The 19,049-nt window shown below is 45.9% G+C and overlaps 1 protein-coding gene across 2 annotated transcripts; it reads right to left on the bottom strand.

Annotated features, from left to right (window-relative positions):
- Positions 1-218: 218 nt before the first annotated feature.
- On the bottom strand, positions 219-18,012 carry GCNT4 (glucosaminyl (N-acetyl) transferase 4). Of its 2 annotated transcripts, XM_040091272.1 has the most exons (4): positions 17,969-18,012; positions 14,126-14,319; positions 11,755-11,830; positions 219-3,850 (listed from the first exon to the last, which is right to left on the bottom strand). In XM_040091272.1, the coding sequence occupies exons 3-4, from the start codon at positions 11,760-11,762 to the stop codon at positions 2,482-2,484; spliced, it is 1,377 nt and encodes a 458-aa protein (XP_039947206.1). In that variant the 5' UTR covers positions 11,763-11,830; positions 14,126-14,319; positions 17,969-18,012; the 3' UTR covers positions 219-2,481. The 2 variants fall into 2 exon arrangements, with proteins under 2 accessions (XP_039947206.1, XP_039947207.1); XM_040091273.1 differs by lacking the exon at positions 11,755-11,830.
- Positions 18,013-19,049: the final 1,037 nt, after the last annotated feature.

The raw sequence follows: 19,049 nt of genomic DNA on the forward strand, positions 1-19,049 counted from the left end.
CTCGTCAGCAGATCAGGACTTTGTGAAGCTGCAGCTGTGCCAGTACACCTCCCACTTCCCCACGGCGCCGCGGTGAACGCCCGGCGCTGCCTCACACCGTGCCACATCCGCTCCCGCACCACCTCGCAAGAACGAGCTGCCTCCTTTCAAACTACTTGAAGGACAGGCATCAATCAACCCAGCTCAACTGACGTGGCACAAAGCTGCACGTCGATTACAATTATATACTTCAATGAGGCTTAATGTGCTGGTGGATTGTTTTTATAAATTTGCGGCAGACTGAACAACTACAATTGAACCCCAGTGGGTGCACATACATACACAGAGCCAGTTCAAATAAACACAAAATTTCAAATTTATCACTAAGCGTCAATTTGTACGTACAGAAGGCTGCAGCCTGGCCCTCTGGGATCCTAACATTCTCTTTTATTAACCACATGAGGACTCTTATTTTATATGCAAGTACTAATATATGAATCTGTAAATACAATCAATATTTTATTTTCTACAAAGTATTCATAAATTACATCAAATCAGGACAGCCTTGGGCAGACATGGCATGTCACTGAAGTAAGCAACACAGACTTTAAAAAGAATCCCCATTTATTTCAGAAACAGTACATTTAAGAAATACTTGACCTGTGCAGCAACAGACTCCATACGCAGTTTTGTGGATAATAAATTACCCACGAAACAAGTTAATACTAAATAATTAGTATTGTGCAACCAAACCCACAACACTCACAGGTTTCAAAGTGCTTAGCAAGACAACAGAAGCTTAGAGTTCCCATTTTACAGTGGGAACAGGTGAAACAGAAAACTCAGGTGGCTTGTCTGAGGTCTTACTGAAAATCAGTGTCACAAATGTGGAAAAAGGCCTGAGAACCCTCACTCTCAAATGAGTCTTAAGCCACAGATGATTTTCACTGTGACTAAATTTATAAAAGAAACCGAGACCAAAAAGCAAGCTGGTTCTTTCAGCTCAAGTGAGGAACAAAGATTTCTCATTGATACGAAATATGGTCATTACTGCAGCAATCTGTAGATCAGTAAGACCAGATGCAGATATCCCGAAGTCACTCATGGGGAAAGGTCCCTTAATAAAAGACAGAGGGCTAGAAAGAAGACAGTGGCATGGAGAAAGCTAAACCCCGGGATCCACTGGAACCACCAAAGCTGAACTTGCGGCAGAGCAGCGGTCCAGGGAAACCCCAAAAATGCCAAGAGGCATTTCTGAGTTGCAGGAGTTTCTGCAGAGACCCTTGCACTTGCAGACACTTCCCTCATGCTGGAGTGTGGGGAAGCCCAGCTGCGAGAAGGCTCCTGAGCCACTTCACTGCCAGGAGGGCTGGCAGGGCACGGCAAGCAGGGGCTGGTGGAGAAGAACTCCACAGCTGAACCAGGGCCCATTCAGGCACCTGTCAGCCTGGATCATGGCAGTGCACAGCCACGGGACTTGCACAGAAAGATACTTCAAGGAGGGTCTTAATTTCTGCAATATGGCTATTCTTATGATTACTGCTCGGCCTTGTCTCTTCTACACTTCAACAAAGCACCACACTGCTGAACACCAACTAGAAACAGCACTTGTTATCCACTGTGTGTAGGCACACTGTCTCAAGAGGACTGGGATTCCACAGAAAGATATTCCGACAGGCAGAGACAGGAATGAAGATTGACCTCTTTTGGCACGGGTACCGCCCCAAGTGGCTGCAGAGACTGCCCTCGGGGCACTTATGTATTCATTCCGCCTTTGGTGGACACACAGCTGTGTGCACTCAACAGTGCACAACTGCCTCAGCCTACTTTCGCTGTTGGTGACACCAACAGTGTTGGCACAGCGCCTGATCACGTGCTCCGCAGAAGGAAAAGCAACGCACAAGTCAGCTGGGAGAAGAACGCAGCGGTACACACAACGCAGTACGTGGGGAATCTTCTTTTCCTCACATCATCCAGTCATATTCACACTGCAGAGATCTGTGCAGCTCCCACGGACGAGAAGTGTGGAGATTCAGGTGAGGTCACATGGTTCATTTGGCGTCATGCTGATCTCTTGGTTTTTCCTGTGAGATGGGCACTTGCAGTTTTCCTGAGGTAGCAGATACAGAGGTCTTCCCTTTATTCCTTTAAGAAAAGCAGAACTGAAGAGGACAAGCAGACCGAAGTGCTGGAGTTTCTTATAAAAGATATAAACACACTTGCAGCAAAATACATTTCTGAAATACTCCGCTGGGACAGACAGCACAAGAGCCTCCAAAAGCAAACTTCATCATCTGAAGACAATTACAGGTTTATTGTGGAAAAACAGTTAATCAGAGAAAAATGACTTTTCATAAATAAATAGCCAGGCACCTGGCTCTGCAGGGCCCTGGGTGTCAAATGGAATGGACTTTTTTCTCACTGCCATCCTGCAGCAGGTCAAGGGAGCAGAACTGCAGGCACTGTGCACACACAGCACTGACAGCAGAGAACACAGCACTGCTATGTCAAGGCATTCGTAGAACTTACGTGCAGAAAGTGTTCATCAGAGGACAAATGTACCCACTTCTTCTGTTGCTCTGCCACCTTTTCTGCCAAGCATTTTACCAGGACGGGATCTACTTTGGAGTCAATCTTGTTGGCGAACCAGTGTCCGTAATTCAGAAGCCATCTTAATTCTCCAGCCCCGTAGATGCAGACACTGCGAAGGTGGGTACCCGTGCACGGAGGATACAAATAGTCTTCAAGGTAATTCCACTTCACCAGACGAGTTTTGCTTTGTAAGTCTGTCACATCCTGGGATGACCTTGGAACTTCCCCAGGGACCCCAGGGACACGTACAAGCGTGGCCCAGAAATGCTCATCTGGAGAGTATGTGTCCCTCGACCACTCGAAAAAATCTTTTGCAAGTGAGCTTTCCAGGGTATATTGGATAAATTCTCGGCTTAAAACAAAATAGGCACTGCCTACAAATATCTCAATATTATGAGGTGGTGGATTCTTGGAAATGTTGGTTTTTACAGGCATCTGCATGTATTCATAAGGCACTTTCATAAGTTCATAGTGATAAGTAAATCGCTCTCTTTTGCTGCTGCTTGGCTTTGAAGTTTCAAGCATGTTCCCTCCACCAAGTTTCTTCAGTTCAGCGACCAACTCGAAGTTTGATCTCAAAGGGAAATCCTGGCCACACAAATTGATAACATACTTCCAAGGAACTGGAGAGTCCATCAAATCAGACAAACAGTTGAAATCCGCTTGCAGACGTGAAATATGTGCGTAGTCCACTGTCTCCAATTTTGATGCAATGAAAATATTTGGGAAACATTTAGCTAGATTGGTCAAAGCAGATTTGAAACTTTTTGCTGCTTTCTGGTCATAATGGATGCAGTAAATATTCTGACGACTGTACAATGAATGTATGAGCCTTTCTACCATTGCTGCATCTTTGTGAACAACCAAAGAATAGGCAATTGGAAAATTCTCCTCCTCTGGAGAAACAGGTTTTAGGTGGTATTTCCTAAGTGAATGATACACGTGACAGTCACTTGTCATTGCTACAACATCCTCATCAGCTAAATCAACTATTTCTTTTCTTCTTATCTCTAAACTCTTACCAATTTCATGAGGATCTTGTTCATATATAGATGAACAATTAATTTCATACTGGAACTCATTTCTAGGGTATGAATATCTGTTTCTAACATACGAAGAAGTGCTCAAGAAGTGCTCGACTAAGTAAATGCCTTTAGAGGGAAAAAAGTGTCTTTCGACATGGAAGAGCTTCAGCAGTGCAATCAGCCACCCAGTAACACAGAGAATCAAGATTTTCCTCTGTGAGGGACATTTGTAGGGCCACTTGCGTGTCTTCATTCTGGAAGAAAAAAGGGACGTGGTGTTATTTCATGTCAGAAATCACCAGAAACCATTTCATCTCTAAGAAAGACATGTGCACACCAGTCTGCCTATAGCATAAACACCACCTTACTAGGAAGGGCACTGGTAATCTCTAGTTTCTCATTAATTTTAAAATTTAATTCCCCTGAATTAGCTAAGTGAAGGCAATAAACCAGAGGATTTCTGGCCAAATAAGAGTATCAGAACAAGACTCCCACTGTTTTCTTCCCAAACCTTTTTAAAGTTTCTAATAAACCACAAACTAAAGTACAGCAACCCCTGGATTGGCAAAAGCATTGCTGTCATCCATGTTAAGTAGTAAAAATTGTTTATTTTCCTGAGTAACTACAAGGCATTCAGGGGGAGCAGCACAGGGATGTCTAGTAAGTCCACAAAGAACGTGTGCCTAATGGTAGCCATTAGTATTGTTTTTTTAAAAAAGCACAAAACTGAAAGCTTTAGAATTCAAACTGTGCATTCTCATTATCATTAACACTGGAGCTGGCTCATAAAGATGTCAAAGGCGAAATTAACTTCCTTCCTGTCCTGTGCCAACAGGATCTGACAAGCCCAAGTCCTTTCTCCCTTCAGATTTGTTCTGGTAAATACTTCTAACTTGCCCTGAAGACAGAGGTGGATAAAGACACAGCACTTTCATCTACTGGTATGAACATAAAAGGAACGTACCCTTCTGAAGGCAGAAGGGGTAGCTGTAAGCAATAGTACATCTGTCCTGCTCTCTGCCATGTGACACAGCCTTGGATGTGACCACAAAAACACACATGGCCCCTTTTTTTTAAGTACAGCACGTTATTTAATAACATTCCTGTGTAGCACATTAACAATAAAAGCTAAGTAAAGAGATCCTCTTCCACACAGCTCTGCTTTACTGGCTGAGTGTAATCAGCATTGTTACTCTCCCTGAGCTAAGATTAGACCAGAGCCACACACAAGTGCAGCAGTAAACTTAGCTCTACTTAGCTTAAGCAAAGCTGTACTTCGTCTTTAAACTGAACAGCTCCCAGCATTTTCTTTTGAATAGAAGATGTTTCAGAATGCTCCAGAGCCAATAAAACGGTGGGGCCAGCAGATGTGTCTCAGATGCCTGCACACCTCACATATGCATGTAAAATCAAGTACTGAGATGCGCATTCAAATAAATTGCAGGACTAACTTCGCCCTTAGATGTCAGGTCTTGCAAGCTGTGGCTACATTTAAATTGCAGCTTGTCAAGGCAGAACTTTTTCATTCGACTGTTCTCCCTTGACTTTGCCTTTCCCTGTGCACCTTTGTCCTTAATATTTCTATTCTAGGGCAGCAGAAAGAAGGAAATGTTACCTCCTTGTTTCTCATGGGGGTTGCCAGGTACAGACCAGGGTAAGCCAACACACCTATTTCGTGGAAACCAAAGCTCAGCAACTCTCTGCAGTTTTTAGAAACTGCCCCCAGTGCTAACAAAGGAAAAACAGATCTCACAGAGTCATAGAGCAGTTTGGATTGGAAGGCACTTTAAAGATAATCTCATTCCAAAATCCCTGCCCTGAGCAGGAAACCTTCCATTAGGACTTGAACTCTTCCAGGGATGGGGAATCCACAACTTCTCTGGGCAATCTGTTGCAGTGCCTCGTCATCCTCAAAATGAAGTGAGGCATTCCGATCCCTATGAAGCCAAAAATCCCACGCTCCCCCACAGCAAGCAGGTGCTCTCCTTTGTTGCTTCTTCAAATTAATCCCAGCCCAATGTCTAATCTGAGTTTCCCCTTTACCTACTTCCTTTTTGTATCTGAGTTCCTGGAGAAAAATCACTTCTAAAAGCTGTTTCTAACCAAAGGCAGGTTTTCAGCCATATGAAAAAAAGTCTGTAGAGGGGAAGACAGGTAACCTGCCCTGGTGTTTTCTTTGGAGGGAGAAGACCAAGAAGTCCAAGCCTCTGCCCAGTGTCTCCCTGGCTACCAAGGACAACAGCTACCACCTCTGGCTGAACAGGGATTGCCTAAATCAAGGAGCGAATCTTCTCTTACTCTCTCCTTCAAAAGGCCGAGTCTGGACAAAGAAAAAGGAAGGGGAAAAACCAACGCATTCCAAACTTCTCCCAAACCTCTCTATCTGTGTCAGCCCTGGCCAGCTTCTGCCAAAGATTCTGTTGCTATGAAACCAAACAAAGCCATAGAATCTTAGAACGTCCTGAGTTGGAAGGGGCCCATAAGAATCACTGAATTACAACTCCTGGCCCAGCACACGACAACCCAGGAGTCACACTGTGTGCCTGAGAGCATGGTCCACCTCAGAGTACTGAACTCTGTCAAGCTGGCGCTGTGACCCCTTCCCTGGGGGGGCTACTTCCAGTGCCCAGCCACACTCTGGGTGAGAATCCTTTTCCTTAACTCAAACCTCTCCCAACACAACTTCAAACTGCTCCCACGGGTCCCGCGACTGTTCACCACAGAGAAGAAAATCAGTGCCTGTCCATCCACTTCCCCTCACAAGGAAGTTTTAGGTCACTATGAAGTCTCCCCTTAGTGTCCTCCAGGCTGAACTGACCAAGTGACCTCAGCCTCCCCTCCAGATCCTGCGCCATCCTCTTGGCCCTCCTTTGAACACTCCCTGGTAGCTTTACATCTCCCATATTGTGGCACCCAGCAGTGCCCCAGCACTGGAGGTGAGGCTGCCCCAGCGCAGAGCAGAGCAGGACAATCCCCTCCCTTGCCTGGCTGATGCTGTCCCTGCTGTCCCCTGGACCTGGGGGCAGGGATGCTGCCAGGGCACTGCTGGCTCATGTTCAACTTGCCATCAGCCAGGACCCACTGGTCTCCTTCCACAGGGCTGCTCTCCCAACCTTTCACATCCCAGTCTCTCCATGTATCCAGGCTTGCCCTGTCCCAGGTGCAGAATCCAGCACCTGTTTCAGAAGCTTTACTGAAATCCAAAAAGATCACATCATCAGCTAGGTGAGCTACCTCAAAGGGCATTAGTCTGTCAAGCAGGACCCTCTCCTCGTGAAGCACGCTCGCTATGACCAATGACTGCATTTTCTGTCAGGATTTTTTCAGTAACTCCCAGAATAATCTTCTCCCTAATCTAAGCAGGCACTGAAGTGAGACTGACAGTACTCTAGTTACCAGGGTCATCTCTCTTGCTATGAAAGAATTCTTCCTCATATCCAACCAGATCCTTCCCTGGTGCAGCTTGAGGCCATTTCTTACGCTGCTGCTGGTTGCCTGGGAGAAGAGGCTGACCCTCTCCTTGCTACAACCTTCTTTCAATAGTTGTAGGGAGCAGCAAGGTCTCCCCTGAGCCTCCTCTTCTCCAGGCTAAAAAACCCCAGCTCCCTCAGTCACTCCTCATAGGACTTTCTAGATCCTTCATCACCTTTGCTTCCCTTCTAGGTCATCCATCGGTACAAAGTTAACTTCAGCAAAAACTGGGATTTCTTGATGAACAGCGTGAGACCAGGGAATTAAATCTCTTGGGACAGAAGGGCTGTCACGAACCTCGTCAGGTTTTGAGTCAGCTGCAAAACTTTACTTTTTACCCCATGCAGACTCAAAGCCCTACTCAGCCACAGAGGTGTGCTGTACACACCATCCTCTCCAGGGGAACACAGAGTGAATGAACGTGGCAGATGAGAACAGCAACCTATTGCTGCCCAAAGCACCTGTCTTGGGCAGCACCAACCAGATGCTAACTCTGGTTATCTGGCCCACAAAAACTTTTTCCTCAGGTGATGCCATCCAATACACAGGCAAGGTTCCATCTTTTGTAATGAGATCTTATATTATGAGCTTGGGACTGACATCTTGCTTTGGTCTGTAAAATCTTCTACTTGTCTTTTCTACATGTAAGAAGATTCCTCGGGTACATCTGCTTGTCCCAGGACTTGAGGAGGGCAGGAGCTCCAGCTCTCCACTCAGCGTAAGACTTTTATCCAGCTTGTCCCCAGGTTGTACAGCCCTTTCAAACACGGGCTCCCAGGGAAATACTCTTCTCCTGCCTCTGCACCAACCTATTAATAAACTTCTCAGATTTTACCCTCTCCATGTTGGCCAAAAATAAATACATGCATTTGTATCTGATTAACAGACCCATCATCAATTTGTTATGCCAAAAAAATCTGCATTTCCCTTATCACTAGCACTGCAATGCAAAATACGAAAAGTAACTTTACTAAAGTCTTGGAACTGTCTCTCCCTTCACAACTGCTGCTCCCATTCAGTGAAGATGGATGAAGGTAAAGCATCCGTCTCTCAAGACCAACTACAGTTCAGTCTCACAGAGATCATGCCCTCAACTGCAAGGACTGCTGTATCAAATCCTTCTGAATTCATAAAGCCATGCCCACTGCTCAGGATTCAATCCCAAAATGAAAATGGGTGAAGCTGTCAGGAAAGGGAGGAAATCCTCTCCCCACATCCTCAGGCTTCATGTGGCAGGACTCCGACTTCAGGAGTGTGGTAGCTGGGAATTGGCCTGGCTAAAAGCTTCCAATCAGGCATTAATTGCAACCCTTCTGATTGACAGCAAGCCTCTAAGAGCATCTTCTGCGATACTGAAGTTTAAAAATGGTAAGGTGTGCTGCTAACATCAGATGCAACCTGGCTGGAAAATCCTGAACATGCTTCTCTCTGAACCATGTGAACAACTGAATGATTGTGCATCTCACTGGCACCCCCAAAACAACATGCACACTGCCTCAAGTCAACGTATGTCTTACAAACTCAACAGAAATACTTCCTGGTTCAGGGTTTTCTGTTTGAACTGAACTGAGTTCTAAAAGAAATTCAGTTTTGAATGAGAACAAAGTATTACAGAGGGCAACAATCGGCATTTTGGCTTGTTTTACAGATTAGGGTATTTTCATCAAAATTAGGATCAATTAGAACAATGTTTGCTTCTTCATTTGTATTTTTTAATAACTAAAAAAAATGTTCTTTTCTGTAAAAATTTGTAAAAGCAGCAGTGGGACTTCTAGTTTCCAAGGCAGACCCTAAGAGGGAGAGATCATCTGCCTAACTGAAAAACTGTTCTGCTGTTTCACCTGAGTGCTGTGTAATTTTTTCTGCATTCTGACCTAAATACTCTTGCTAAGGCCACTCAGCACCATCACATACCGGGTATCAAGGCTGTTGCAAGACTGAAGCTCATGATTCCTATATTATTTAATTTTTATTACATCCATAACATTGGATGTCTAAAATGCTGTGGAAACAATACCAACCAGCGTAAGCAAGGTTTAAATTGGTTTTGAGTGCTCAACCAGAATTTTCTCTGTATCTACCATATCAGTGAAAAGTGAACCTTATTAACATCTCGGTGCTATGCAAAGAAATTGTTGTGGGCCAGCTGGGGAACTGCATATCTAGGTAGCATGGGATACCTGCTACCAGTCCAGCATCTCTTCCCTGGAGGGAAGCAGACCACACATACTGAAAGGGGAGCAAAGTCTTACCCATCTCCCTGGAAACACACAGCCCCTGAAAGAAAAAATAACAACTGCTGTTGCTCTTAACTAGAAGAGGATCACAGCAGTCACATGAAACTGTACATTATGAGATGTGGTGGTCCAAACTGAAGAAGCCCCCGTGAGCACATACATTAATTCCTTGGGAATAACATTTTTTACAACATGTACCTCCATTCCTTAAGGTTAAAATCACGTTTAAACTCTCACTCCTCCTGAGAAACTCAATGTCATCACACATTGTTTCAAAGAATTACAGAAACATGGAAATACATGGCTTGGAAGGGGACCTTTAAGTGTCATCTAGTCCAGCTCCCCCACCATGGGTAGGAACATTCCCAATAGACTGCTTGAGGTTGTCACATAACATCTATTCATTCTTAATGTTAGGAAGCAGAACTTAATGTGCTGAAACTACACGGACTACTTCTAGATTTGGCCTTGAAAAAAAAACCCAAACAAACCAGCAGAGAACCTTTTCTGCATCCTAGTTTGCTCTGCTATGCATGTGAGACACACCTTGCCCAAAATAAGCACCTGAAGCATTCTGCAGCTGGTGGAAAGACACCAGGAACTGCAAAGGATCTCCAATCCATCCCAAAGCGTGAACTGTGAGATGGGCTGGATGGAGCATCCCTGGTCACAACAAACATAAGCCAGGAAAAAGCCCAGCTTTTGCACCACAGCCGCCAGCTCTGCCAACTCTGCTTGCAATGACACAGCCCTGTCACACTTCTAATGTGAAGAATTAGGGGTAGCAGTATCACACCTGACCCTCTGCCAGGAGCACCAGCAGCTCTTCCATCCCAGAGTGGCACTCAGATGCAATGGAGAAAAGCCAGGAAGCTGCTGTGGCCGGCACAAGCCTGAGTTACCTCAGAGAACCAAGATCCTGCTTTGGCTGACCTCCAATGGCTCATATACACCAGCAGTGCAAAAGCTCAGCCCTCTCTGAGGCCATCCTTCGGTAAATGCTTAAGGAGGCATTTGAGAGCTCAGAGGAATGGACAGGTTCCCTTCATCAGCACAAACAACCGGGCAGGCTTTGGGGTCACACTGTGGGTCTGAAGATGAGTTTTCACTTTAGTTAAGAATCTAGTAATAAACATATGGAGACCTGCAGTAAAGCCCTGTGAGAGACCAGGGCTTTACTGCAGCTCCTCACACAATTATTTTTGCTTTTTCCACAAACTCTATGTATCTAGACTCCCAGTCCATGCAACTTTGTGATGCCAATGTCATTCCTGCACAGGAGGAGTCTGCAGCTCCCTTCACGCCGAGCAGGAACAAAATACCAACTCTCACATTGCTCTTGCTCGGCATGGCAAGTCTCACCTGCTGTCCACACTGGGCAGAGGTGCTCCCAGTTTGCCTGTATTCAGAGCACACTGAATTAGCAGCTTCTGAACTACCTTGTTTGAGAAAATACAGAATTTTTCAACTCCCCAGCATTCCATTCCCTTTCCTCATTGTGTTTTCTGATACCGCCTGAGCTGCATTAAACTCCAGCGCTTCAGCAATTACAGGTGGAAGCTTCCAGGTGGATCTACGATATCCACAAGCTCCCTGGATGTTGCCTGCAGGTCGGAGCCATTATGAATCATCCAGGTCCATCACAGGAAGCACAGAGCCTGCTGGAGCTAAGATATCAGATGTACCTCCAGGTAGGAGGACAAAACTCCTGCTTGGAAGGTTGGGTTTTGTTCAGGAAAAAAAGAAGGGACCTCCGCTCAAAGAGAGCTGATACCATCGAGAGGGAAAGGCATTCCTTTGATATTGGAAGCAGCTGTTTTAGCAGCAGGCATGGAGGTGGAACTACCTGAGGAAGTCTGCAACCTGTCTGCCTGCAATAACCAACGCATCACCACTTTCCTGAGGAGCACAACATACGTATCAATGTCCCTGCTCTGCCCTCTGCCAGTCCTTCCCCAAGGACCTGCTCAGTAGGCAAGCAAAAGTCCAATCTCAACCCCCAGCTACAGAAAACAAAAGCCAGGACCTCCCCTAATGCATAGCATTATCAAATTTATAATACTCCTTTTCTACTTAAGCAATACTGATCAAAGAAGTCTGTGACTTTCAAACAACTTTTGGTGTCACGCAAGACAGCCAGCTGGTGGGAACCACCTCTTGGTCTGTTGTCACATCTGCTTGGGACTGGTTTACCCAGAGCATAGACTGAAAAGACACGTTGACTGCTACTAGAGCAGGGATTCTTGGAAAGCTCAGGGCTGCGAGCAGGCAGTGCTCTCTCCTCAGTGGATCTGAAATACACCGTGCTCGCTACAAAAGCTGCTGTGAGGTAGCCTGCTTCTGTGCTTGCCACAGAGCAAGAGTTAAGAGAAAAGATCAAGTCTGAGCGCAAATCTGTGGCAGGAGATGATAGAGGGAGAGAAGATGTAGGGGAACAGGAATGTTTTTACCCCAACATGTGATTCTTTCTTGCATGAAGAAACCCTTCTGCATATGTACAGCATGAATCAAGCTTCTTGCTGTCACCTAGGTTAAAAAAATAAAATGGAAAGGGGTGTTGAGAAGAGCAGGAGCAGCAGAACAGAGGCAGGGAAATTACAAAAGAGGAGAAGGGAGAGAGGGATTGATAAGGGTAAATACTTTCATCAACAACAAAGCCAAAAATCAGAGCAGCAGAACAAGTGCTTTCTCCAGCCTGTTACACCTCCATCATTCAAAGGCATCTGAGGCAAAAACAGCGTCTACACCTTTCCTTGGAAAGCAGGTCACAGTGTATTTCAGCAGCCACTACTTAAAGCAGTAGGAACTATGGGAACAATTCCCTCTCCTCCCAGTAAAAACACTTCAGGAAAGTTCCCCCTGATAAAAATATCCCTGTTTGTTTAAAACACACCTGCTCACACAGCAATGCAAACTTTGTGGTTTGCATGAACCAACTCTGCAAAAATTTACTTAGCTTCTCCTGGTTTCCCCTCTGGTCTATACAAATCAAGCCTGGGTCTTGATAGGTCTGTGGGAAACACAGACGGGATGATGTTCCTGGGAAACTAGGGAAGAGGAAAAGTAATCTCGTGCTTGCCTAAGCTATTTATTTTAATTTTTGTAAACTATCGGTCTGAATTAAACTTTTACCACTATTTAACTATTCAATGCTGCTAACTGGAAAAGTTAACTTATTAATGTGCTATTTTCTAACGGCTGCTAGCTGGTTATTTCCATTGCAAAATCATCTACTGATAGGAATCATGGGATTTCTGTAGTAGGTTTTATTGGCATTAAATCTCAATCAGTTGATTCTATCAAGTTTGTCTGGTTTTCCACCCACTTGCTCTGCACTGGAGCCTCAGCCTGTGCCCCTCTAACACTTAGCACCAGCCTCATTCTGCCCACCTGATGTAAAATTGCTTACTTTTCATTTACATTTTCTCTGAATGATGGACAACTAAAGACCTGAGTAACTTCAATTACTTAAACACTTAATTGCAAGATGCGGAAAAATATGTCATTGCTTTTAGAGGTAATTGGAAGATAAACCTGCCAAGTTTAAGACCCTGAAGACTTAAAACAACACAGCGTCCCAATGAAAAACAGTAAGAAACAACTACAGCTCAGCACAGTGTGGGAATTTTTTTACTCCTGGAAGCAGAAAGATAGGTTCCTGCCACATATCTGGGAAACAGAGGTTCACCAAAGATCTGGCAGCTATGGTTATCACACACAACTTTGTCCCAGCACTAATCAAGAGGACTCTTTCTTGCACAGGATCTGCATTTCCTAGCAGAACTTCCTGTGCAGACAGTAAGTTTTTTTGGTTGTCTGTTCGCCACTCAGTTCCAGCTCTCTGTAGGCTCTTTAGAAAAGGCTGGACTCTCCTTTCTTTTTGCCTCCAGTGGCAATCCCCACAGTGTCAGCAAAATATCTTACATCAATTTCAGCATGTTCATGTCCCAGAGATATGTCAAGGTAAAGAAAGGCAATGTCTCAGCTCTTTGTCCAGGAAAAGAGGCAAGCAACTTCTGCAGGGTCATACAAGCAGCACAAGAGAGAATGTGGTTTCTCTGCAACCCCAAATAATCTGAACTGCTTTACAGGAACTTTTCATGAAAGCTCTTTTGCTGGAGGCCTGAAAAGTTTCTCAGCAAATCCCTCGGTACATCTCATACTGCTGTGTCATGCCAGCCAGAGGATTTGCAGCCCTCTTAAAGCAAGAAAGTGTTAAGAAGGCCCAGGGATAGTCATCAAAATTTCCAAGCTTGATACTTATACATTGAGAATTTCAATTCTTTGACTTGTTGATATGGAGGAATCCGTGCTTGCAAGGAAACACAGTGTGCTATAAAGGCAGGAATCAAGAAAGCAAACAAACAAAATCCCACTAACAAACAAACACCATACTCCAACAAGTACAGTTTAGTCCCATCTAGTTTGTGGCAATCTAGAGTTTAACAGCTTTTTTCTACCTCATACAGGAGTTTAAAGCAACAGTATTACAGTGGAGAGAGGGTTAACCTTTAAACTATAGGATAACAAAAATTAGACCCAAAGGGACAGAAATTGTGTTCATTGGCAAGGAGATGCACCATAAAAGAGGGTGGAAATTTCCTGTTAGACGGGGAAACAGGAGAAACTGCACCGCACTGCAGAAAAGCTCCCATTAACAGCTCAAAATATTTCTCCATTTCCTTCACCCCACCACCAAGCCGCCTGCAGACACTTGCCTGCAAACCCCCGCTGTAAATCCCACTGTGTAAGTAATCTCTCCCCTCACAGTCACAGCCTGCCACATCAGCAAGATCACACCAAAGAGAGCTGCAGACCTACCTCCTGGACTTTGCTCTTGTCTCTTCCTGTCTTTAGGATGCTCTGTCCTGGGGCATCAATATGGGTACAGCCAGCTCGGTGGGCAAAGTCCTAGTGCCTGCCCCATCCTGCAGCCTCCACCAGTATCAGTGCTTCAAATGTGCATGGAGTCAGACATACAGAAGCAGTGGGGATGACATTATTTCTTGCAGAAACTGAAAAAGAAAACTGTAAAATGTTAGCTGAAAAATAGCGAACGTGGAGGCTTGGCACAGTAAGTCCCAGGGCAGGTGGGCACAAGGGGTGGGTATGGCTGCAGCTCTGAACTAATGAGCCTCTGCTTTTTAGCAGGTTGGTTGGGAAGGTTTTGTTGCTGTTATTAAGCTGTGGAAGGCATTATCTGTATAAGAAGCATAGATTTCTGTTTACTCACATAGCATTTCTAAGCACCAAGAAGGCAGGAAGAAAGGAACACCATAAAAAGAACAGATCACATCAGAGCAACCTAATTTCCTTCTCAAGCAGAGTAAAGAGGACTTGGTGAGAGGCAGGAAAGCACTGGGACATGAGGATTCAGTCAAAAGCCTCACCAGGTTTAAGATGCACACGATACTTCAGGTACCAAGACTCCAGGTCTCAGAGGCCTTGCTCCCTTCACAAATAAAATAGCTCTGACACTAAGCCAAGGCCAGAAGTTTGGTCTACTGTTTCAAGACCCACAGTCCTCATTACATTTCTTGAAATTCTCCTTAGATATAATGACCCACACTGGAAGTTCACCTGTACATAAATATTTGGTATGGTATACAAAGTCTCCATGGCAAGAAATACATTTCTGGGCTATTATACCTAACTTTTCTCTGTGTGATGCTTACAGAGAAATTTGAGGAACTAAACAATGGAGAAATATTTGCCTATACCACAAACAACTATCATGGTATTTTCCCTCGAGGAAAGCACTGCAGCACTATTCCTAAGGCAAATGCAGCATTCTCCTCCTCTCCATCCACATTTTGACCAAAATACACACACCAGCCTCCTCTTCATCACCGGTCTCCCAGATGACACAGAATTATAAACTATACTTTTGTGACTGAAGTAGGCTGAGTGTCACAAGCCCCAAAGAGGGCTCTGGGTGTCACAGATTCAAGGGATCCTGTAGTCCTGCCTTAGCTCATTGTCCCCAGCATCACAAAATTATACAGAGATAGCAGTATCCAGACTCCTTAATATGGAATATTAACACTTAATACTGGCACTTTCTGTTTCCATAAGATGCAGTGTGGCAAGACAGTAGCTGGGTCAACTTTGTCTCTTTTCAGTATCGTGGGAGGGTACGGTGGCCAGTTATAACATGTGTTATAAATTGGTTTAAAAAAACTGGGAAAATGGGACATCTTCTGTGAAACAAAAGCCCCCAGCACATGCAAAACTGGAAAAGATCTGCAGACAGCTATGCATCTTTTGAGTAAGATTTAGGGTGCTGACTTGTCCCTGCCTGAAAATCAACCCTGCAGAAAAGACCTCTCCCAGCAAACAACAATGCACCACAAAAACACACACACAAAACCACACTGCACTCCGCAGTCAATCCAAAAGGAAAAGGTCTTTGATTGGCACCAGAGAATCCTGCACAGGCCACGGGCTAGCTATCTGACCCACCAGACAAGCCACACAGCAGTTAGATAATACAAGAGAGCATGTTGCAGGAGGATGGGTGGGTCTGTCTCTGGTATCTACCTCATCACCTACCTTTATCTGGGTGTGGTGCAACTAGAGAGCTCCTCTTTCTTCAGAGGAGTCTCTCTTGTCCCAAAAGCAGAGTGACCTCTGCCTCCCACTCGATCACACTGCAAACCCTGGCAAAGCCTTCTTCATTTCTGAGTGTTTCAGGAAGACGTCTGATGAGGCTTGACTTGTTGACAATTACGCAAAATCTACTCCCTTGCTGGATTCAGCACCCTGCTGTTTATGTTGCAGAAATGAGCTTTTTATGACTCATCTGGTACATTTCTTAGTTCCTTTATCAATATTTCTTGGAAGACTTCAAAAGCTGGAGTCACCATATGACTCCTGATGACTCTTTCTGTAGCTGTTAACTACTACGTAAATGCTTTAAGCTTAATTCCTCTGAACTTACCTGGACTACTTATTTCAGATACAGCCTCTTGCCTCTCAGCAAGGTATTTATAGGATGGCATAGACAGCCTGTTGACTGACTAAAATAATTTGCACGTATTAGGCCATAAAACAGTGTGCGCTTTTTTTTTTGTGTGTGCGTGTGTGTGTGTGTGGTTCATAACCTATGTGGTTCATAGGAATGAACCACAAAACCTACAGAACCTGGTACACAAGCAGTTATCAGTGTGTGGACCCCTTTTTCGGGCGTCTGGGTATCCAGTGTAGTATCACACAGAGGTAGTGCCAACCCAAGCAACTGAAACCTCAGTGTATTCCTTATCACCACTACTGCTTTTCAGACAGTTATAATCCATAGGAATTACTAAATTATACCATGCATATGTCAAAAAGCATTAGCCAAGTTTGTTGGTTATCTTTAAATGCCTTTACCGCTGGATGGCATACACAAAAATACATGAGAACTGGGCCAAAACCTACCATTATCAGATGTATAAAACCAGAAACCACAGTTGCACAAAGTAGTAGCATTTCACTTCCTTTCCTATGACCATCTCAGAAAAGCAACGTGCATGAAATAACAATCATATCCATGGAGCCCATCCAGCATGGGGTATTGTCTCATAGTAGTCAAAAGCTAATGCTTGGAAACACAAGAAAGATCAAGTACTCTTGAACACCTTCTCCACTGGTCCTTTCCAGTTCTATTTCCTTACGGCTTAGAAGTTTTCAAAGACAGGTTACAAATGTCTGCTTCTTAGGAAATTTTGAGTTCTTTTGTCCAGTCATTTTTGGACCTACATAAGCTCTCAGACATGCAGAGACTAGGGAGTGCAGGGGTGGGGGACAACACGCCTAGAGCTCACTTGAGCAGAGTGCAAAAACCCACTTTCTTGTACTTGCTTTCAATGTTTTGCCTCCCAATGTCATTTGACTACTGTAATTCCCTGGCTGAAAGAAGCAAGCAGGTCTTTCTTGTTAATCACCTCCACTTCAGTTGCTAGTTTATCTACCATCTCTACCCCTCAGCTGGTTCCTCTCACAAGCAAGCAAATGCAAATGGATTACTACTAAGGAAATTTACTCATGCAAAAAGGCTACTATAAGGAAAAATGCCTATCTCAAAATGAAAGAGGTTGGTTTATGGATTAGATATTTGAATGAGTTAGAGGATGTTCAGCGGAGCAGATCCTCGCGTGGGACACAGTTGGAGATTCCCTGTAACATCTTCTTTTTCTAAGCCTTACTCTGGCATTAGTAAATCTGTTCACCCAATAATCAGGCACAAGGTGCTACAGTCTCTGTTCGAGGGGGTGGAAAAAAAAAAAAAAAAAGAGAAAGAAAGAAAGAAAGAAAGAAAGACAAAAAAAAAAAAAAAAAAAAAAGTTCTGACAGATTCTTGGTATTGTTAGTTTCTGTTTCCTCACCAGGGAAAAGAACCTCATTCCATACTAAAGAAATGACTAAGTGCACTTGGCAAATTCGAACACAGCTACATGAAGGTTTTGAACAATTTACCGAGAAACGAAAAAATGCCAACATCACAGCAACCCCGACTCCCCTTAGCAAACCTTAACCCTAAGTTGCGGCGTAACTGGAGAGAAGCTTATGGGGCTACAAGCGGAGCACACAGGTGTGCGCCCCAGCTCCGGACACCCGCACCCTGTTACCGGGACGCAAAATCCCCCCAGTAACTAACTTTTAAGACAAACAGCATCTTCTTACCGGAGCCCTCCCGCAGCACCGGCACCGACCCTCCTCCCGCTGCTGCTCCGGCCGCCTCCAGCGCCGCGCCCGGCCCGGCCCGGCCCTCTCGCCCGCGCTCAGCGCCGCCCCGCTGCGCTCCCGCGGAGACACAGTTCCGCCCTTTCCTCCTCCTCCTCCTCCTCAACGCCGCCGCCACGGCAGAACATCCAAATTTGCGCCGAGGGCGAAGCCCCGGTGGGGAGGACGGGATCCGCTGCCAGGGCAGCGCGTCGCTCCGCGAAGTTGGGGTTTGTCTTCGCGGGCCGGGAGCCCACCTTGCTGTTGTCCCGGGACGTGCCCGCCGAAGGCGCGCTCACCCGGGCGGATCGCCGCCGTCCCGGGCCGGCGCCCTGCTCGGCTCGAAGGGACGCTCTAGTTAGCGTGCACGGGGCGTGCGATGCGTGTGCGGCACAGCATTTCCCTCCATGACGTGGAGGAAAAATGAAGGGGCCGCCGCCCGCCCCGAAACCTGGCGGGCAGGAGGAGGGAGAAGAGTGGGAGGTGACGGCGAGGTCCCCGCCGGCACCTGGGAGCGGGAGGAACCCGCCGCCTCCTCGCCGCCCATCCGGCGAACGCGGCACCCACTGCCCCACGGCTGCCGCTCGGGGGCGGAGCGGCCGAAGAGCTTCCCAAACACTTAGACCAGGCGGCAAGACGGGGCTGGGGCTGAGCCCCCGGCCCAGGCTCCTTGTCCTGGGCTCGGCTGTCCCGGGAGCCGAGCCGTGAAGAGGGATGCGCTGCTGCGCTCTCGGGGCGGGAGGGCACCAGGTGTTGCAGCCTGGGGTTAAGCCTCGGCTTTTTAGCAGGCTGGTTGGGGAGGTTGTTATTTTTATTCAGCAGTGAAATAACCTGCCGCTGCTCTGGAATACTGCAGGTCCCCAACCACTTCCAGGCTAAGGCCGGTGCTTTAAGGTCAGGCCGAGCTGCTGGCTCTGCTCGCAGAGAGCCTCGGGCCCTGGTGCACCGGCTTGGTGAGAAATGTGGAAGACGCCACCGCACCGGAGAGCATCTGTCTGCTCATGTAGCGCTGACCCTGCAGCTGGGCACCGCTGTGACAGCT

This window comes from Hirundo rustica, chromosome Z (genome assembly GCF_015227805.2).
Source record: "Hirundo rustica isolate bHirRus1 chromosome Z, bHirRus1.pri.v3, whole genome shotgun sequence".
Taxonomy (NCBI): Eukaryota; Metazoa; Chordata; class Aves; order Passeriformes; family Hirundinidae; genus Hirundo; species Hirundo rustica.